The sequence below is a fragment of the Echeneis naucrates genome, chromosome 5 (genome assembly GCF_900963305.1).
Source record: "Echeneis naucrates chromosome 5, fEcheNa1.1, whole genome shotgun sequence".
NCBI lineage: Eukaryota > Metazoa > Chordata > Actinopteri > Carangiformes > Echeneidae > Echeneis > Echeneis naucrates.
This window is the reverse complement of record NC_042515.1, coordinates 3,201,039-3,222,522: the sequence shown is the minus strand read 5'-3', so window position 1 is coordinate 3,222,522 and position 21,484 is coordinate 3,201,039. Positions and strand designations below refer to the sequence as shown.

The 21,484-nt window shown below is 45.0% G+C and overlaps 1 protein-coding gene and 1 long non-coding RNA gene across 3 annotated transcripts in view; one reads left to right on the top strand and one right to left on the bottom strand.

Moving 5' to 3' along the window:
* Nucleotides 1-175: 175 nt before the first annotated feature.
* Nucleotides 176-3,653, top strand: LOC115044213 (uncharacterized). Its single transcript, XR_003840766.1, has 3 exons — nucleotides 176-265; nucleotides 1,972-2,114; nucleotides 3,349-3,653. It is a non-coding gene; the product is annotated as an uncharacterized LOC115044213 (long non-coding RNA).
* A 776-nt stretch (nucleotides 3,654-4,429) lies between these two features.
* Nucleotides 4,430-21,484, bottom strand: part of flnba (filamin B a) — a 49,617-nt gene continuing 32,562 nt past the window's right edge. Inside the window, exons 23-49 of one of the 2 annotated variants that reach the window (XM_029502989.1) lie at nucleotides 20,851-21,165; nucleotides 20,627-20,744; nucleotides 19,809-20,009; nucleotides 19,340-19,513; nucleotides 19,079-19,241; nucleotides 18,820-18,980; nucleotides 16,917-17,208; nucleotides 16,362-16,515; nucleotides 16,045-16,234; nucleotides 15,705-15,952; nucleotides 15,116-15,199; nucleotides 14,376-14,481; nucleotides 14,007-14,147; nucleotides 13,073-13,201; nucleotides 12,383-12,556; nucleotides 12,120-12,278; nucleotides 11,807-12,010; nucleotides 11,442-11,594; nucleotides 11,223-11,345; nucleotides 9,524-9,790; nucleotides 9,297-9,434; nucleotides 9,080-9,195; nucleotides 7,305-7,437; nucleotides 7,045-7,221; nucleotides 6,672-6,890; nucleotides 6,047-6,259; nucleotides 4,430-5,957 (exon numbers count right to left, since the gene is read on the bottom strand). In XM_029502989.1, coding sequence (XP_029358849.1) covers nucleotides 5,770-5,957; nucleotides 6,047-6,259; nucleotides 6,672-6,890; nucleotides 7,045-7,221; nucleotides 7,305-7,437; nucleotides 9,080-9,195; nucleotides 9,297-9,434; nucleotides 9,524-9,790; nucleotides 11,223-11,345; nucleotides 11,442-11,594; nucleotides 11,807-12,010; nucleotides 12,120-12,278; nucleotides 12,383-12,556; nucleotides 13,073-13,201; nucleotides 14,007-14,147; nucleotides 14,376-14,481; nucleotides 15,116-15,199; nucleotides 15,705-15,952; nucleotides 16,045-16,234; nucleotides 16,362-16,515; nucleotides 16,917-17,208; nucleotides 18,820-18,980; nucleotides 19,079-19,241; nucleotides 19,340-19,513; nucleotides 19,809-20,009; nucleotides 20,627-20,744; nucleotides 20,851-21,165 — 4,740 coding nt within the window. In that variant the 3' untranslated portion in view covers nucleotides 4,430-5,769. Of the gene's footprint in view, nucleotides 5,958-6,046; nucleotides 6,260-6,671; nucleotides 6,891-7,044; nucleotides 7,222-7,304; nucleotides 7,438-9,079; nucleotides 9,196-9,296; nucleotides 9,435-9,523; nucleotides 9,791-11,222; nucleotides 11,346-11,441; nucleotides 11,595-11,806; nucleotides 12,011-12,119; nucleotides 12,279-12,382; nucleotides 12,557-13,072; nucleotides 13,202-14,006; nucleotides 14,148-14,375; nucleotides 14,482-15,115; nucleotides 15,200-15,704; nucleotides 15,953-16,044; nucleotides 16,235-16,361; nucleotides 16,516-16,916; nucleotides 17,209-18,819; nucleotides 18,981-19,078; nucleotides 19,242-19,339; nucleotides 19,514-19,808; nucleotides 20,013-20,626; nucleotides 20,745-20,850; nucleotides 21,166-21,484 lie in introns of both variants that reach the window. The other variant, XM_029502990.1, reaches the window with a different exon arrangement.

The window sequence follows — 21,484 nt, the reverse complement described above, 5'->3', positions numbered from 1 at the left end:
AGAGGGGGCGCAAAGTTAAAAATTAAAATATGATGCTGCATGAAGTTCATATTAAAACATAACAACATACAACATAACACGGATTAATAAATCGCACAATCGCCTCTGTACACACTAAGTTTGTCCCAGATGGGTTTCCGTAGGTCGGACATTGAACACGCCCAGAAGCTGGTGCCACTGACTCCATTTTGAAAGTTGGCGGGTGAATCATCAAGGTCTAAAAAATCAGCGTTGTCAAAAGACATAAATCTACCTGTCTGAGTAGGTGTGTATATTTTTAAGCATTGTGTGACGGAGGTTTGGTGGCGATATTTCCGCTGCTGCTGTCATTGTCTGGAAAATGTAGCAGAGAGCACGCGAGCCCCGTTAGCTATGATTAGCTAACAAGCTAGCCAGTTAACGCACGTTTATTAACATTCATTATCTAAAAACGCAAAATAGATGAAACATACATTAAAATAACTTTAGAACTATAGTGAGGAATTATAATTTAGGGACTTCCTGAATGGAACAATACTTTGGTTTAATTTTATGGTGTTTTTTTTTTTTTTTTTTTGTTAACTGATGTGCTATATTCTCATAGCATTATGGAAGAAAATGTGTTTCCATATTTGTTTTTGAATCAAAGGCTGGGCAAATGATCAATTTTATTTTCAATTGTGGCTCCATTTTCTATTTTCGAATCACAGGTCCAATTCCAGGTCTCCCCTACATCTGCTGGATATTTGTGGCTCTTCAGGAGTAGCACAGTGACTATCTCTTAGCATTTAATGACCAAGGTTTGAAGTTTAATCTCACAGAATTACACTAATATTGAATGCATTCAAGGTATACAGTAGGTTCTAATTTATTAGAGCGAGGCTGTCACTCACATCTGGCATCTCAAGTCAGTATATCACTCACAAAGCCAAATGTGACACGTCACAAGTAGTTTATGTATCCGGCTACTTCAGTGAACAGTTGCAAATCAAATTGAATTGGATAATAAACTGGTTTATGAGATTAATACTCAGCTGTAGAAATAACAGTAGAATGTTTACACATAAATACTGTATAACAAGGAGTACCTTTTCCTAAATCAAGCTCTGTTAGGTGTAAATTTAAATAGAAATAGCCTGTAAAATAAAATAGGCCAGTCCTTCAAGTACAATAAACATTTTTTGTTATTTGACAAGTATAAGTGGCTTCTTAAAAACAAATCACAGATTTCTTCCCCTTTCTAACAAATCCACAGGTGCAAATAACATTACAAAAGAACAAAACAGGACAACACCCAGTAAGGTGAGCTTTGTTTTGGGGCTGGAGCTTTTCGTTGGTGGAGTTGCAGCAGTTTCAACAAACACAGCTACTTGGTTCGTACTTAGGTGGTGAAAAAGTGTTGTAGTGCTTCCACACGCCTCGGTTGTAATTGTTATTAGGCACTCCCCTCCATAGTAATGTGATTTTATTGCTCACCTGAGAGCCATCTGCAAATTACTGAGGAGCCATTGGGTGTTTTCTTTTTAAAAAAAAACGAACCATTCCTCCACCAACCACTCCGTCGCAGACCGCTGTTGCTTCCCTCATGATTGGGTGAAAGAGTGGCTGGGTGTCTGGTTTTACTGTTGGGTAGATCGTTCCTCCCAAAAGAGAAAATTGTAATTAAATGAGTTAGTAAATGCAAGGTGAACTTTGTTCATCTTTATTCATGTTATATACTTGCCTCAGAGGAAACAAAACAAACAAACAACAACAAAAAAAAAGCAAAAAACAGCAAATGTGTTATGTGCACTTAAAGCATGTGGTGGTCATTGGGCCTGGGCTGCAGAATCATACCTGTGAAAATTAGAACTTCCAAAAATAAGGGATCATAACATCCAAACATTATTTTTTATCTTGGTAACTAACATTTCATTGGTCAAGCCATTTGAGTCTAGTTTTCATGAACCTGTATTGTGTTGTTATTTTATACTTTTTGTTAAATATCTGTAGGTGGAAGCAGAGTTCACTCGCATTACCACTGTCCACCTCTGAGATTGAGATTCATGCAACAGCCGGATCATCGCTCTGTGCGGCTGATGACAATTATCAAAAGGAAAGGAGGATCTACAGGACTTAAAATAAAGATCAACAAGGTATATTTATTTATTATACTCATTTCTACTTAAATTTATTGTTAATATCGTGATGTTTTTTAACTTAATGGTGATGTATGATACATTTCAATATATTTTTTTTTGTAAAGTGATAACAAATAGTCCTTGGTTAAAGCCACATGTGCCAAATTTCACACAAGCAATTCTACTAACAGCCAGCTCCACACTATCAACATGAAAAAGCACTGCATAGTGCTGGGCAATACCAACAGAACCAGATATCGGGATAACACCTTGTTATCAATATTGCATCACTTCTGTATAGTTAACTATTGATGCTTTCACTAAATATTTACACAATGAGATTTTTTGATAATCATCAGATGTGGATATAATGACTAAAACGGTAAAGACAAATAAAACAGAGCAGTCTGGTGAGGTCAGAAAATTGCATCACTTTACTCAGCTGCAGCCTGTAAAACCAGGATAAGATAACTTAAATGCCATCTCCAGATATTGTGATATCTAGTCTCATGTCACGATATCGATATCAATATATTACCCAGCCCTAGGCTGGTCAGTTAGCCAAAAATATCTGAGTACTGACATTTGAACCTCTAACCAAAATAACCAACATGAGCAAAATCATATTAGTTAGACCTTTAAATGTTTTTTGTCATTTTGAAATATGCAATAAATAGCCTAGATATAAATATTTCATGTGTTTCTAAATTATTTTAAACTCATTAAGATATGGACTCCTTGATTTAAAAAAATCCTAGTTTTAATTGATCAGCTGGATATTGGATTGAGGGCAGAGAGGCAAAAAAAATCAAAAACTGAGGTACGGATAAATTAATCATGATACTGAATCTGAATTTAAGTCTTATTGCTCAGCCCAATGCACTGAAGAATGTATTTCAAAGAGTTTTGCTCTTAACTCATCTCCAACATCCATACTGGCCATGTTACTTGTGTGTGTGGAGCCTTGTTGTATTGTGAGCTCTCATGCGGCCCAAAAAAGTGCCTGAGCAGTTGAGTGATACAGCTACATTATGTGATATGACCACCCATACACATTTTCCTTGGTCTCTGCTGTAGAATGATGCTGTTGGAACAAGAAGATCCTGAAAATCTCATAAGAGGCTACATGGCTTCTGCTTCCTACATAATTTCTCTGCAGAAACTGAAGATGTCACTTGTCAAAGAACAACATATCAGGCTTTCCTGGTGTGTTTGTTGTAACTGAAGGTTTATTTGTTCTGTTTTTTAGGATGTTGAAGACGACCAGGAGGCTACGAACCAGACAGTCTTGGGAATCTTAGGCATAAAGATGGACGGTGCAGAGCCCACAGATGGCCTGGCAGATGCTGAAGTGCTCCATGACCTCGGTAACACTGCAAATGCACTCGCCGTTTTGTTTGGCGTCATGTACTCACTGGTGTTGAACTACCCAACAAACTTGAAGTACACATTTGAGGTTCTGCAAAAACTTGTGATGGAACAGTAGGACTTCCAATAATGTAAGTTGTGTACAGTAGCTTAAAGATTTATTTTTAAAGGTGTTTGTTTGATTTGTTTGTTTTCACTCAACTTTGTGGCTTTAAATGTGTTTTATTCCAAATAAAATGTTTTAACAGAACCAAAGTATTATTTGAATTTACTTGACCACGTGTGGAACTTGTTGACATCACCAGGTTTAGTAAGTCCAACAAATTTTTTTATACAAAACTATTACTATTCAAAACTTTTAAAAGTACTTATTATTCAAGTTAGTTAAGTTCAGTTAACTAAGTAGTTCTGCTGGTGTTAGCTAAATTTACATAAGTGCGTTAGTTCAGTCTAATGAATGTCTGTTTTGTTAGCTGAATGAAGACACAAAGATAACACTGAAATGGTTTACTACACTCGTGTTGGTTTCACATTGGTTATTTATTTCCTCTCTGATGAGTCAGTTGCTATGAACTCTACTCAGTTGTGTGGAACTTGTTGACATAGCTATATTACATAAATCCAACAGTTGGATTAGTATTTTAGTGTTTGTATGTTTAAACAGGCTTGCCAGCAGCTGCACTGTTTTGTTCTGCTTGATTTCTTTAAGAATAAAACAGAAAGAAAAAAAAAAAAAAAAATTGATCATTTTCATTAATACATTTGGCAATTGTTTTCTGCAATAACTGATTCAGCAACTAAAACATCTGGTAGTAATTGTTTTTTTTTCCAACTCATTAAAGTTGTGTTAATACATTTTCATTTTATAATTGCCCAGCTCTATTATTCAGCAAGGTTTTTTTAAATAATGAGTTTCCCATCAGTGTACATCAAAGTGTTTACAGATTCAGAAGTCAGTCATCTTCATTCCAGTTACTTTTAATTATCAAATGTACATCATCTCAGTTTAATTTCACATTAAATCACCCATTCCCAGATACAAAATGAGAATTTTTCTTCCCCTACAAAAAACAAGTAATCCTCCCTTAAGTATCAAAAGTAGCAGTGATTAGGCAACAACATCCAGGTTAGACAAAAGGGCAGATCCTTTATACAGCATTTCCACACAAAGCAGAAACCTGACCAACTCTCCAGCTCAGATCTGATGTATATAATTAATGTGGCCGCAGAGTGTCTGATCCGTCTTTCTCTACCAGCAGTTAAAAGCACAATCAGACTAATCATTGAAGTCTGAGCTCTTTGTCATCCAGCCTCCGTTAAAAAGGTCAGATCAGCTCGTGTGGAAAGGCAGATGAAGGAACGACGAGTAGTCGAGTGTACAGTGCAGGAAACAGCAGTGTGAAGGCGGTTCAGTCCTCGATTTGCTATGGCAACGTTATTATGGGCTTTTAGGAGGCACGATTCAAAAGGGACAAATCAACAATCAGTAGTCGTGTGCAGTTTGGCGCTTTTTGTTGGAGTGAACCCGTCCATCGCACTTCGTGACAGTAAACCGAACGGAGAACTCAAATTTTTTTATTTTTATTTTTTTATTCATTATTCAGATGTGGAACTGTTTTTGTTCACAGCACTTTGCACTTCGGCCCAGCAGAGAAACATCTGCTGGTCCTTTCAGTGTTCAACCTGAAGGAAAGTGCCGAGTTGTTCCAGTTATTCCCAATCAGGTCTTTGAAAGTTTAGCTCCATTTGTTCAACTCTTCTCCAAATCTACGTTCCAGTTAAACGTTTATGGAGATGTGCCGAAACCAAGCTTCTCTCCAACTAATCTAAAACCAGCTATTTTTTTTTATCTTTAATTTACCAATCAAGTTTAAAAACTTTAGTTTATTGATCATTTCAGGGGAAGAAAAAAAAAAAAAAAAAACAACAGGTGGCATCTCTTTTCCCATCAAGTGACATTTCTCCATTTTTTTCCCCCCTCAGATTCAGGCCAAAATATCTTGTCAACCACTCACCACTTTGCCTGCCTGACTCACAAGTGTCCATCTGGCAGACAAGCCTCAATGTACTCTGAAGAGAAATATAATTTTATTTATTTATTTTTTTTATATGGGCAGTTTGGCAGGATGAAGAATATTTCAATAAATAAAGAAATGACGCGATTTGAACTGAAAATGTTTCACACAAAGCTTTTGTTAGCTAACTTGTTCATAAGACTGCAGCTAGTGTGTCGCATTCAACTCAAACAGGGACGCAAAACGGCACAGGAGGAGCGGATGTGTAAGGTTTTTACGGTGGTGCATCATGGGACGACGACGTGGAAGGGGGAGCCCGGGATGTTGTCGTCACCCCACTTGACCACCAGGATGTAATTGCCCCGCTCCTTCAGCACGTAGCTGACGTTGTACTGCAGGTTGCCCAGGTGTTTGACCAGGACCTCCTCACAGGGGACCTGAGGACCGTGAACCCCGACCAGGAGCATGTTCTTCCCTGAGGGCGGGACATCAACAAGCGTCACAACAAGGCGTCACGATTTATCTTTACTCAGCTACTCATCGTCCTGCTGATGGCGCTCTTACCGGCTTTGCTGCAGTCGACGGAGAAGCTGCTCTTCTGGCCCACGAAGGCCTTGCTGAGGCCGGGGCCTCGGCTCAGTACCTTGCTGGCGTCCGAGTCTCCCAGTCTGGGCATCGCGCTCTGGACGAAGCTGCTGCTGCTGGAGGCCCGCACCGCTGGATCCACCGTCAGCGTCGACGTCTCGCTGGCGTTGGTCACGTTAACCAGCCGATTGCCTGAGAGAGGAAGAAAAAAGTCAGGAAGAATCGTTGTCCTCTCTGCTCGTGTTTTAAAGAGCAGTTTAACAAATAACTAAAGCCGACTTTAGGCCATCACAGACTAAATATAAAAGTGAAGCCTGAAAACCTGCTGTTTAATCAGATGACCATCAGAAGGCAACTGCTCTGGTTGCAAAAGCAAGTTAGATTGTTTTGGGTCCCTATTAGTTCTATTCCACGAATGGATCTTTATGGTTTAAAAAAAAAAAAAACCCAAGATGGCCGACCATGAGATGAGGTTGGAAACTTAAAACAAAGCCATGATATTATAAATGATACATTATTCAGCTTCTACACTGATGTTTCCACTAAATGAATTAGTGTTTTTTGGAGAAATGGATGTATCTGGAAATGGGACAGCTCATGTCACCTGTGACTTTCGCCTTGAAGGGGCTGCCGGTGATGTGGTTGGGTCCCCCGTATTTAATGCTGATCAGGTAGTTTCCTGGCGCCATGGGAGTGTAGTTCACCTTGTAGCCCTCTGGAACCTCCTGGCAGTCCATCTTTACTTTGGATGGACCCTCGATGGTCACGGCCAAGGCCCCGAGACCCGCCTTTGTGTTGTTGATGATGAACTCTGACTGCGTGCCTGCAAGATTACAACTGACTTGAGTGTTGTGGTTCAGTCTGGAATGTCTCATTTATGTGTGATTAAGGTTTGTTGTTTTAGAGCTGCAGATATCTCACACACACACACACACACACACACACACACACACTCTAAGAGGTCAGGGGTCACCCACCTGTTGTGCCTCTCTCCAGTCCAGCTCCATATGCCGTGACCAGACCGGGCTCTCCAGTCTGTCCTGGTTCGCCTACTCGGACCTGGAACGGACTCCCGGGGATGTGAGAGTTGTTGAACTTGACGTCGATGGCGTGGACGCCGTTCTCTCTGGGGATGAAGCGGATTGCGTACTTGTCTGCAGGAAAGGACGCAGAGATTTGTCACTGTAGCGTCAAAGATTCTTCAATGATGTACGACTTCTTTAGTTGCCTTGGTTACCTTTTTCCAGCTCAGTGACGACACACTCCTCCAGTGCGCCGGAGGGGCAGTGGACTTTGGCCTCCATCTTCCCCTGCGCTCCGTTCAGACGCACCGCAAAGGATGCTGGGTGATTCACCTTCAGACCAGACTCCTACCGAGGTCGCACACACAGACATTGTAGAGGGATGAACAGTTGAGGAATGGCAGGTAAAGGTAACACTTTAAAGCACTGACAGACACACAAACATACAAAAAAACAAAACGCAATGATTTTGGTGTCAGCAAAGAGGCACCGTCACTTTGTGTCTACTCGATTTCTACTTTCTCTACTCTTACCTGAGCTCCTGTTGGTGACGCTCCAGCAGACAGAGGCAGACGGCCGCAGAATCAGAGTCGCTACACACTGACGATGTGCTGAAGTGTTATGGTACAGTCTTAAAGGAAGGCCTCCATTAATATGACTTCTACAGACGTTTACAACCATTTCCGTTGAAAATAACGCTGTTAAATTTAGTTCTGTAGTGATTTTACACTAGTTTTGCAGACTTAAGCTCTGAAATTGTATTTGTAAATGTAGAATTGTAAGGATTTGTAATTGTAGTTGATTCATGAATTGAATTTCTCACTAGACTAGAATGTTGAGGACATTTAAAGGGTCTATTTTAAGAATTGAGTTTTTAAATATTATTCTGTTTTAATGATAAAATGCTGTAAATCCAGTTTTGGCTTAAATCTGATTTTTTTTTTTTTATGGATATTAAAGGGATACCCAATCAGACTAATTTCTGGCAAATTAAATTTCCATCACCTCCTCAACACTAGCAGTTTATTCTTATAACAGAGCGGCCCTTCATGTGTTGACTGTACGATAAGACGCAGATTTAACAGAGCGATGGAGGCTAAACAGAGTTTCTACTACAGCTACAGACGTCTGCTGCTCCCCGTCTCTGTCTGCTGCAGCTCAGTGCTGGTGGTGCTGTTAAAAGCCTTTAAATGAAACACAAGAGAAACACCAGAAGATCCACACCAGACAAACGACAGGATGGCCAGAGCCAGGCAAGAAGACGACGTTTTATTTGTTCAGTTGACATTTTGTCCTGAGGATGACGAGTTCATCTGTTAACTGGAATGACTTAATTATATAATAATGAATTATTCCTCAAATGACATTACTGCGTTTTTTTTTTGTTTTTTTTTTTTTACAATAAAATATCTATGGATAGTTTTTGTTTGTCATTTTAAGATGACTTCACAATAAAAAGTGCGATAATACTTCAGTTATTAACAATAAGTTGAATAAGAGTTGTAATTTATCTCTAAGCTTGTCTCTCAGGTCAAAGGTCAACGTCACACAGGAACAACGTGTTTGCCTGACTGTGGCCATGTCCACGAGGCCAGTTGCATAAAGAAAACGTTAACCCGACTATCTGCAAGTGTTCGACTGATGTGGGTTACTTTTAGCTGCTGCCGAGCCCCGACTTCAATATCTGAAATCATTTCCAGTTTTAAATAAGAAACAAATTCTGTGGTTGGATCTCCAAAGCGACCACAGGACCTCTTAATTCACATTAAGTGCAGTGCAGTTCAGGGTTGTTTTAAAAAGCAGCAGCTGGAAAGTGACTGATAAGAACTAAATTAATCATCATCTGCCTTTGAACATGATCCCAAATCAGTCGAAGCCTCGCATCCACTTCATCTGCTCTGTGTGGCATCACAGTTTTATGCAACTGTGCCCCCGAGCCCTTTAGCAAGGCAGGGCAGGCTGGATGTGGAGGTGTCTCCTCGTGCCTCACCTGAAGGCTGGTAACAGTGAGGCGGCGGGCATCGTTCACCGGGGCGACGACGGGAACCAGGAAGGGGCTGTCGGGAATGTGCTGGTCGTTGAACTTCACGGAAACCTCGTAATCACCTGGAGACGGGGAGGAGAGGGAGAGAGTGATTCAGTGAGCGAGAGAGAGAGAGACATCACTGGACACCCATCAGAGGGATCTGCTCTAGCGTTCTCTTTACCGGGCTCCTGAGCGATGTAAGAGACGCCACAGGATCCATCTTTGCGGTCATCGAAGGAGATCTCCGCCCTGCTGGGCCCCTCCACGGCAATGGACAGACCGCCGGCGCCCGCCTCCCTCGTCCAGATACTGAACTCAGCTGGTGAGGGAGAGAGGGAGCAGAGCTACAAATCCAAATTTGTGCGTGTGTGCGTACGTGCGTGTCTGTGTGTGTGTGCGTGCACTTACCTGGCTCTCCTGCCTGTGCTCCCTCTAGTCCTGGACCTCCTGCTCTCACCTTGCTGGCTCCGCCCTCTCCCAGCGGCCCCACGGTGAACTGGAAGGGGCTGCCTGGCACGTGCACGCCCCTGTACCTCACGCTCACGCTGTGCACGCCCATCTCTGTGGGCACGAAGCGCACGCAGTACGTGTCGTTTCCAACGGCCACCAGCTCGGCAGGCTGAGTGGCTCCTGAGGGGGACGTGACCTCAGCGGTGACGTCCTTCATGTCGATCGCTGTCAACAGGTGATGTTTTATTACTGCGTTTATAAGGACCGATTTATTATAAACCATCATGGTTTTGTATCTTTGAATTGGAAAAACTGAGAGAACACGAGAAGCAGGTGGAAGGAGACAACAAGAGCAGTGTTCATGAAGACAAAGAACAAAAGTTCAGATTTTCCACTTAATCATCCAACATCCGAAAAGTTGGAATCCATTTCTGTGCTGCCTCAGAAATGTTCTAAAAGAAAAAGTTGTTTTAATCTGAAGTGACAATGATTCTCTTCTGATTTGTTCTGCGGTGCAGAAATCAAACCTGCTTATAATATAACAAACAGGGCTGAGTAAGTTTTGTACCAAGTGCACAACAATTACAACATTGTACAACATTTCTGAGGGTTGCACGTATTTAATTTCTTCAATGAGTCCTTTCGAAGTTATTGTTGGATCAGACTTAGCTGGAAGCGGTGTCTGAAGATTTTTGGGGCAAACTGAATGATGAAGGTGTAAAACATTACTGAGGTCACTGATTAAAGACGCCTGGCGGTCTTTTCTGCGTGTTATTCCCTTCGCTCACTCCCAGTTCCTGCCTGTTTACAGAAGCCCTCAAACAAAAATCTTGGTGCTGGAGTTAAAGTAGAAATGCTCCGATGTAAAAAAGTTAAATAATAATACATATGCATTGAATACCTTACTGAGGGAAAATTAATAACTATAGTTATGAAATAAATGAAATGCAATGAAAAGCAAACTAGTAAGAGTACCTCAAAATTTACTGCACAGGACTTGAGTTTATATTATCTGCTAATCTATGACGCACCCTCCACCCCAGCACCGCCCACCGAGCGGCGGGCATCAACGACCCAAACAGCCCTAGCCGGCTTCGCCCCGCCCGTCAGCACGACACCGGAGAGGCCGGAGATGAGACGGACACGCCTCGGCGAGAGGCTTGGATCCGGGGAAACGGCAGACTGACTGCTGGATGTTCCAGACCACCAGATGGAGCAGTAGGAGCGAGAGGAGGCGTGAGAGAAAAGCTGCCCAGACAAGACCAGGAGGAACCAGCTCACTGGAGGAAGAGGAGGGTGATGAAGATGGAGAGGGGAAGGAAGACACAGAGGAGGAAATTAGAGAAGGGGACAGGAAGCAGAGGAGGAAATGAGAAAGAGAAACTGAGGAAGAGAAGGTGTGTTTAAAAAAAAAAAAAAAAAAAAAAAGCAGGAGGAGAGCGAGTTAGGAAACAAGAACAGGACAGGAAAAAGTGAGGCAAAGGGAAGAGGAGGGAAGGAAAGACAGGAAGAGAAAGATAAAGAATAAAAGCTGACACAGACAGGAAACAGTTAGAAAAGCTGCGACGACGCTGTCGGACAACACCAGACAAACGCACCCTGATCTGACTGTTGGAGACGAGCTGGACATCATACGAGTGTGTGTGTGTACGGTTACCTGGTATCTTCAGGCTGAGGTCACACACACTCCCGACGCTGGCGACCGATGCTGCCTTCTGCCGCCGTGTGATGCTCTCCCGGATGCGACCCTCGCCCGTCACCCGCACTGTGAACGGACTTCCTGTTGACAAAACAAACAAGCCCCCAAAAGCAGCTTGAGGATGAAATAATCTGGAGTTTGGAAAAAGTGAAAGGCCCGTTTTTGTTTTTTTTTTACCCGGGACGTGTTCTTCAGCAAAGCGGATGGACACGATGTAGTTTCCAGGTTCAGTAGGACAGTAGGTGACTCCACATGTCCCGTCCTCTATGTCCTCCGTATGGATGTCCACCTTACTGGGACCTTCGATGGACAAAGCCAGGCCGCCATAACCTGAAAATAAAGATGCATGAAGCTACGACGGGCTGGCCAACAACAGGTCGCCTCGACGTGTAAAACATTAGTACGAACACAATAAGATTATTCTATGAGTTTCTATCAAGAAGCACAAAAGTCCATGAATCTCCAAAATCCAGCAGGATTCGTCCTCTGAGCAGCGTGTCTATCTGACTACTGCAAATTTCATCAAATAAAGCTTTACTGACCGGCCTCTCGTGTGTCGACCACGAAGCTGGCGTTGTTGAAGGTGGTTCCCTGGACGAGGCCGTCGCCGTGGGCTTTCACCCGGCTGGCATCGCCGATCTCAGACTGGACGACCATGATGGTGATGGGACTGTTGGCGACGTGCCGGCCATTCTTCAGGATGCTGACTCGGTGCTCACCCACCTCCCGGGGGATGAAGGAGATCCCTGATAGGACGAGGGGGAGGAGACAGGAGGGCAGGAACGAAGAAAAATTGGATTTAGAATGTAATTCACTAACGGATCACTTCCAAACGAGTATTTTTCTGGCGGTTACCAATGTGGTTGTTGGCCATCCTCTTCAGCAGGCAGGGCTCATCCCGGCCTGATGGCGCCCGGATGCTGGCGGTCAGCACACTGAGGTCCGTCTCATTGATGTCCAGGGAGAAATCGGCCGCTGAGCCCAGTTTGATCTGAGAGCGTCTCTGGTTGTCCTCTGAAACAAACAATCGCACACATACAGGTGAGACGCTGCTGAGGACGGAGGGCTTAATCCAGCCGCTACACATTGTGTGTGTGTGTGTTGTTGTGCAGACTGACCGGTGATCCTGGCGGTGAACGGGCTGCCGGCAATGTGCTCGTCGTTGTACTTGACCAGGATGTTGTAGTCTCCGGGCAGAGTGGGCAGGTAGCTGACGCTGCACGTCCCGTCCTTGTTGTCCACACAGCTGATTTCGGCTTTGGACGGACCCTCGATGGCCAAGTCCAGACCACCTGCAGACAGAGAGAGATGATTCTGAAGTCACTAAAAACTACAGAAAGATGTAAATTTATGTAGCAGTACACATAAAACCAATCACAATTTTATCTTTTATCGAGAAAGGAATGCTAAGCATTTATTGGTCCTGGTCTGAGATGCTTTTCTTTGCTTTCTATCATTTTACAGAACAGATTTTCAACTTTGATCAAACACAGCCGAGATGCTGGATAATTTAAAATGTTTAATCCCAAAAACGATCAAAGCTGCACCTAAAACAGAAACTCCTAATCTTGTTGAAACTGAAGATAATTTTCCTTTAAACCTCACTGAGAGCGTCAGCTGAGATCGACTGCAGACAAACAACCACAGAGCGATGCCAAAGTCACCTCTCTGCAATTTTTAATTATTATTGATTTTATTTCTGCTGCAGTCAGAAGAGGCAGCATTTACATTAAATGCCATGTTTACCATTTCAGAACATAACTGACATTACTGTGACTAAAACCACCAGCTCCTCCTCCTCCTCCTACCTTCAGAGGCGTCCTCTGTGTACACGGTGAAGGTGGCCATCTTGTTGGCGACGCCGTAGCTCAGACCAGGACCGTAGGCCGTGACGTTGGGACTGCTGGCGTGGTTCACGTAGAACTGAAGGGGCGACTCTGCACAAAGAATGAGGATTAAAATGAGAGTGAGACCAGACTGAAGTCACATACTGATTCGTGCTCTGTCGGAGGCCAGTAAGGCACCACTGCAGATAAATAACTTAAAATGCTTCTTTCTGCACTCAAAGGTGAACAGTGCTGCAGCGTGAGCCGGCTCCGGTGAATAACAATGACAGCCATATGGTATTAGATCATCTTTAATACAAATCCTTCAGGGTCGGGGCCTGTGTTTGTCTTTAAATTGTTTTTTTTTTTTGTTTTTTTTAAATAAAAAGGGTCCAACTTCCAACCCCCTTTTGGCCATTTCCTGCATCAATGATGCTTCTGTGTTCCTGCAGCTAAAACAGGCGCCGGGCAGATTAACGGTTGGTGGGTTTGCATTTGGGTGGAATGTACAGATGTCCTCATACTTTTGGCCATGTGGAGGCAATGACATCAACCAAACACCATGTCTCACACTCTCTGACAAACGCACACACATTCTCAGGATGTGATGTCATCACAGGCTGGTGGTTAATAGTTTTCTGCAGCTGGCTGAACACACACACTTCCTAATCAAACGTAGGTGTAGGGACTGAGTTATTGATATTGTTTGTTCTAATGCAATCAACTGTGAAAACAGTCCTAATGATAATCAATCAAAACTAACACTTTCACCAACATGGATCACACAAATCCACCATGTTTGAGCCTGACTGTGACATCACCACCCAAACATCCTGACGGCAGATTGACGTCAGCGTGGGAAACACGGGCTGCAGTTCTGCTGTGCCTCGAGGGTGTGTGAGCCTTGTGCGCTTACCTGGGATGTGTGTGCCGTTGTATTTGATGTGCATCTCGTGCAGGCCGGCCTCGGTGGGCGAGTACTGCACTGTGACCGTCCCGTCCAGGTTGTCTGTGATCAGCGGCTGAGCTGATTTACCTGAAGGCATCAGCACCTCACCTGAGACAGACAGAGGGAGAGCAGACACTTTCACAGGCCATTACAAAGTTCCATGAACTACAGTACAACCGTTTATTTGTGATGATTTAAGGTGGCTGCAGGAGCTGTATGGACACATTTTAACTCAAATTAATAAACTTTCCTTAAATTCCGACATTTAACTCGGTATCTGAAAGGCGTCATCTCTAAAAACAGATGAAATGTCCTGAGAATCTGCCGCTCTCTCACCAGTGATTTCTCCCTTCCGGAAAGAGAAAGGTATGACCATGTCGAACGGCCTGAAGCCGCTTCCATTGACGCCGCTGCTGATTGGCTTGTAGTTTTCTGATGTCACCTGGATGAGGGAGACACAAACAGACAGACGGATTTAAAATCTACCTCCTGCCCTTCTCGGCAATCTGCGTTAGAAACATGCTGCTGCAGAATCCAAGCCCCGCCCACGCAGGGGCATCCTGGGAGGAGTAATGCGATAGAGCAGGAAGAGGGTGGTCGATGATGATGATGATGATGATGAGGAGGTGACTGTGATGCAGCCACAGCGATGAAGAGTGCACCGAGAGAGAGAGAGAAAACCACCACAACAAAATTAACCTTCACACGGCCCGTAACCATAGCAACGCCGTCTCCATCACAAACACCTGGGTTTTATTTATGCAATGATGTTAGAGGTTTGCTGCGATCCCGTTGGCTGAGGCGTAAAAGTAAAGCAGTGACATGGAGGAAGCAAAGCGGTCGAGCGGGAGCAGTTTGGAATAAGGAGAGAGAGAGAGGGAAGAGTGGTGTCAGGTTGTGTGTGTTTTAATGTGTGACTGTGTTTATGTTGTGTACATACATCAAGTGTATGCTAATGATTGTTGAAGAGTGTGTGTGTGTGTCTGTCTCTATTAAGGGTAGTTGTGTGGTTTTCTTTCAGAGGTGTGTGTGTGTGTGTGTGTGTGTGTGTGTGTGTGTGTGTGTTTTGGGGGTACCCAGGGCTGAAAGCCAGCTCCAGGGGCAGCAGCCTGTTGCTGTTGGGACGTCTGCTCTTGGATCATGGGTACCTCATCAGTGGCCTGAAGACACAACATTAAGGGTTAACACATGACCTCACACACACACACACACACACGTGTACATACACACACAGACACTCCTTCGTTTGTGCACGTGTGTGGTTTCTCCGTAGGCGTCAAAATTCATTCGGCAGCTGCACAATAAGTCAAAACATCCAGCCAGAGTCACACAGGACCGTCTCCAGAGACGAGAAGAACAAGGAGTCCTGAAACAGATAGTCTGCCCCCCCACAGAGTCCCGGATTTCAACATCGTGGAGGCAGCCCGGGATCACGTGACGGGACACAGACACTGAGACCAAACCCGCAGACAATCCAGGATGCTGTAACAAGAGGCTTGTGCACAAGTTTCCCAACCGGGGAGAATTTGTGCGGTCTGTGGGTGGTCGGCTCTCTGATGGATTATACAAGTCAAGGAAGTATTTTCCATCGTGCATGCGAGTAAAAAGGAAAAGAACCGCTGCCAGGAATCAAAGAAAATCAGAAAATCCTCCGTCTGCTCTCACCATGACTTTGAAGGGACTGCGAGGGATGTTCTCTCCGCCGAAGCGCACGTAGATGACGTAGTTCCCAGGTGCCGGAGCTGTGTAGAAGATGTCGAAGGTGCCGTCTTCGTTCTCCAGCACCTCGGCTTCCACCTCGCTGCCGTCCGGCTGAACAACCACGCAGCTCACCTTCCCCTTCCCAGCACCCTTAGCGTTCACCACCAGGCCCAGCTCCTCGCCAATGGCCACGGTGGGGCCCACACCGGGACCTGAGGGGAGCACACTATCAGGTTTTCTGCCCCCAGGAGACTTAAAGCTTATTTTGTCTCACCGCGGCGACAGGGCGTTGGTGGTTACGTACCGGTGACGGTGCACTTGCTGGCGTCTCCGGTCGCCGTGGCGCGGACTCTGTACGGGGAGGCGGGGATGTCGTCGCCACCGTATTTTATGACGATGGTGTACCGGCCGGCCCGGTCAGGGATGTAAGACACTCGGTATGTGCCATCACCGTTGTCATGGATACTGGGTTGCTTAGTTTTACCGTCCTGGTCCTGAGGAAGGAAAGGAAAAGAATTTTTTTTTTCCGTTTTGTGTGAGTGCGTCTTCTTGGTGGTCCTGTCTGATGGATATCTTTTATAATTGTGCGTATAATCACGAGTGTGTGTCTGTGACACTGACAGTGATGAGCACGCTCAGTTGGCCCTGGCCGGCATCTTTGGCGTCAATGTTGAACTCAACAGGGAAGCTGGCGGGGACGCCGCTGGTCAGCCCGGGACCGCTGGCTCGCACTTTGCTGGCATCATGAGTGGGCAGGACCCGAAACTTGAAGGGACTGAAGAGAGACAGAGTCACTGCAGACAGGCAGAACGGACACGAGGCTCCTGTGTAGCTTTACATAGTTTCTATGAATGCAGCACAATGTTTTTCCCTCAGTGGGGAAATTTGCAGGTTGCAGCAGCAGCAGTGATGTAAGTGAGAGAGTTTAAGTGCACAGAAACACCAAGAATAACTAGATGTAGAAAAAAAAATGAGGTCGACAAAGAATATATAAATTATATTACATTATATTACAGATGTGCACACTTATTTATTTATATAGTTGAACAGTTTGTATTCCTCTAACTGCTCTAAATGCTCTTGAGGATTTTTTATAAATGAATCAGATAAAGCTCAAAGTCAAATGACCTGATTTGATCTCTAAACTCGCCTCACGTCAGTTTTGCAGCTGCGTACCTGCGGGGGACTTCCTCTTCGGCGTACTGGACGGCCACAGAGTACGGCCCCTCCACGGTCGGGGTGTAGGACACGATGTGAGTCCCGTCCCCGTTGTCCGTCACCTCCACGGGTTCGGCCACGCCTTTGGGACCCGTGACGGCCACAGCCAGGGGAGCCACGCCGGCCTTCCTGCAGTCCACAGTGAAGGATTGTGGGATATTGGCCCTGACCCCAGACGCCACACCGGGACCGGAGACCTTCACTTTACTGGAGTCCACCACGTCCTTCACTGGGACCTTGAATGGACTTCCTGGAAAGAACAGCGAACAAACAGGAGCTGGAAAAATGCTGACACAGCAGATACCAACTTCACCTTGGACACGTTTCACCATGTTGATTGTGTTTAATTTAAAATCAATCAGTTGCCATTTGAAATGAACTGGTAGATGAGATGAGACGCTGAAATGACCCAACATAAACTAAAACATCTTAACCTTTACAAAATTCACTACCGACTTTCATGATTCCCAAAGTAAATAATCAGCCAGAAGTCCGAAAAATAAAAACACCTTCAGAACTACACACAAACTTTTGGAAATACTTAAATAACCCATTTCTAAAAGTGATCACATCTTTATAGTCGCCACACTTTCCTTTCACTTATTGTCCGCCTTGTTCGGAATCTCTTCCCAAAGAAAAATAAAAACCTTACAAACTCAGAATACCATAAAATAAATATATACACACACAACAAGCCTTACAATAAATAATACAGTGGAGCATATGAGCAGAGAGCAGCTTGTTAAAAGTACTACTGTTTATCCCCGAAACAATCGATTCTTCTTCACGGCCTGTACGGCACCTCAGATATTCTGTTCAACATCAGTTTCATAAAAGCAAACCAAAACCACCTCTCCAGGTTTTCAGGGTATATACTCCTCTTTACACATTTTCTTCTTTTTAATTTTTCTCATTTAAAGCAGAAAGAATAATCAGCAGCTGTTGATAGCTGATTGTTCCCGTGCCACATTTCTCAAAGATCTCCGGATTCCTTCTCCTCAGCTGTGGTGATGATACCTGACAGACCTCTAACCTTTGTGTCTTTACAATAAAGTCCTCGCTACGTCTCCGCTGGGTGAATCCTGCTGCAGCTCTCTGTGGGTCCGACCACAAAGCCACAGCTGTCTATGAAAGAGGAAACACTGAGGAGCTTTTCCTGAACAAAGTCAATTAAACTGAGCTGCGGTTTTTTAACTTCAGCCAGTAACTCCAGCCACATCTTAAAATCATTACGCTGAAACACTTGGCACGTCTTTTATCAGCCCATAACATCGGCAACATCTTTTTGAGATTAACAGAAAACATTTACCGCAACTTTTAACTCCAGCGCTTGTTTATACACGGAAACGAGGGCGAAGCCAACAAAGTGTTGAAGGAATCGCTGACGGTAAAGTCAAGTGCCTTTAAGAAGAAGGCGTGTGGGGGAAAGCTGTTTGAGCCCTCCTTCTCATATATCCAAAAGGAAGTCATTAATTAGATTTTATAATTATGTCGTACCACATCTCAGTGAGATCAACCGTCAGACCAGCTAATAAACTGATAAATTAACATGTACACCCAAAGCCTGATAACTTCCTGATTGTCATGGAGCTCCTCCGTTTCCAACAACCATTACAAACACCCGTCATCACCATAAACACGCACTTTTACATTTGACACACACACACACACACACACACACACACACACACACACACACACACACACACACACACACACACACACACACACACACACACACACACACACACACACACACACACACACACACACACACACACAGAGAGATATCTCCCAGTTTGCCACAGAGAGCGTCCTGCCAAACTTCAACTGGACGTGAAAGAGAGAAATTGAATCTGACCTGAAATGTGCTCGCCGCCGTAGGTGATGTTGACGTCGTAGAGGCCGGGGGTGAGAGGAACGTACTCCACGCTGCAGCTGCCATCTTTGTTGTCTTTACAGGAAATCTTCGACTCTGACGGGCCCTCCACGGTGATGCCGAGGCCACCGATACCGGCCCCCCTGTTAGAAGGTCAACGAACGTGAAATCAGCGACAGCTTCTTCTGAAGTTCATCAACTCTTCCTTTAGCAAAGTGTGTACTCGGTCCACCGGCGTTACCTGGTGATGATGCTGAAGTTGTTGGGCTTCTCGGTCAGGCCTTGTTGGAGCCCGGGGCCGGTGGCCACGACTCTGCTGGGGTCACATCCCTCCGTCACAGACACCTGGAAGGGGCTCTTAGGAACCGGCGTGTCGTCATACAGAACCTGGACGGTATGGACGCCTGAAACACAAATGAGGACGGACAGCAGCTGATGAACCCGACGCCCTGACGGGTCGCAGAGGAAACGACGGCAGCTTTACAGCCATGAGGTGCGTTACCATTTTCAAAGGGAGTGTACTCCACACCGTAGGTGCCATCCGCTTTGTCTGTCACCTGACAGTCCGTCAGCGCTCCAGACGGGTTTCGGACCTCCGCCTTCACATGGTCCCCTCCTCGCCGGGTCAGAGGACGGGCGTCCACCGTGAACTCTGTGGTGGCCTCTCTGAAGACAGCTGAAGAAGAACAGAGGGAGGAAGTTGTGTGCAGAAGTTGATTAGTTTTGTTTTCATTGTCTCTTCACACTCGACTGTCTGATAAAGAAATAAATGCCCCACAAAGAGGCCTTAAAGCCTGAAGTTCAATGGTCAAGTCAATAAATATTTAACTCATTCATAATGATCTGGTCTCCGTCATTTTTTTTTTTTATGTAGCATTAAACTGTAATCTGTAATTCTTGCGTAGCTATTACTTGATTGATTTAATATTTTATTTTTTAAGATTTTATTTGCCAACGGATCAAAACGGCACCTTCACCCTCCACTCCAGGTCCAAACACTTTGACTTTGGAGGTGTCGACGGCAGGATCCACCACAACCTTTGCGGGGAACCCGGGGACGGCCTTTCCGCCGTACTTCAGCAGCAGAGTGTACATGCCGGAGGTCAGAGGGATGTAGGTGACGGTGTAGGTCCCATCTTTGTTGTCCACCACCTCCGTCTTAGCTTTCAGACCTGGAACAACACGACAGAAAATGAAACTGAAGATTCGTTAACAACCTGGAGGAGAATCAGACTTGAACAGCCCCAAAAACAGGGACAGACCACCAACAGGCTGCAGCACGATGCTCCAACAACTAACGAGCATTCGTGATGGAAAACAGCCTCGATTCACATTCTTCATGCGATGATCCATAATAAAATCCAGCTACAGTAAATCATCATGTCACTTAAAACACATTAGATCTTATTTCCTTCTACTCAACCAGTGGAGACACCAGCGAGTTTCAGCGTCTGGCCAGGAAATAGTCCGACTCTTGGTACAAATTAATCTAATAAGACAAAGTGACTTCATTCAAGCTGTCGAGGTTCTGAGATGCAGATCTCGTTACCTTTGGAGAACCTTGTAGTTTCCTCTGTTTCCAGACTCAGTCACATATTCAGTGGTGAAACATGCAGCTGGTATCAACCTTCTTTGTGCCACAGCTCATTTCCTAAACATTGAATTGCTCCTTTCAAAGCAGACGATGGCCGTGTCTGCCGCAAGTTTGGACTTTCATAGAAATGAACTGAAACTAAAATATGAGCCCCCAGGTGACAGGTCAGTGGTGGTGAACGAAGAGCTTTGTTACCTGAACCGGGAGTGGAGCCGCTCGGGCTGCTGGGGGAGGAGTCCGGTACGGCCTCCAGGGTGAGCTGACCCGGTCCGGCCCGGGAACAGTCCACATTCACCACGCTGGTCTCTCCAACCTGCACGGACACACCAAATACAGAATTTCCTCATTGAGCTCGGAAAAATGTTCGACGGAGCTGAGAGGTGGAATGAGTCAGAGTGTTTACGTCTCCCAGCTCTCACCTTGGCTCTCTTCAGCCCTGACCCGGATGCCACCACCTTGGTGGGGTCAAAGGGCATCTGGATGTCTGCTCTGAAGGGCGAGCCCGGGATGTGGACCTCCTCAAACAGGATGTTAACCAGGTAGTCTCCGGGCTCGGTGGGCAGGTAAGAGACGGAGCAGGTACCGTCGCCGTTGTCCGAGCACTCGATTTTGGCCTCAGTCGGCCCCTCCACCGTCAGGCCCAGACCTCCGGTGCCGGCACCTTTGGTGTCGATGGTGAACTCCGCTGGATTTCCCACCAAACCTCCTTTCAGACCTGGACCGAAGGCCTTCACCTGGAGGAGGGGCAGGAGGGAATGACGAAGGGGTGCAGCCACTTTTATTGCATTGTTTGTATTTTTTGTTGATGTTTTTCCCCCATTTATTTTGTCTCCAGGCGTCATTCACTGACATTCCAAACCTCATGTGGTTTTTCCTTCTAATTTAAGAGAAAGAGCTACAAGACATTCTGGATTTACAACAAACAAATCAAACTAAAACTATGACATAATTATGTGGAAATCAAAACCACTGCATGGTGTTCAACCTTTACTGACATGCTTTCTCTTTTTCTGATCACATTATCCTGTAAACATTCATTCTGATGAACATCAA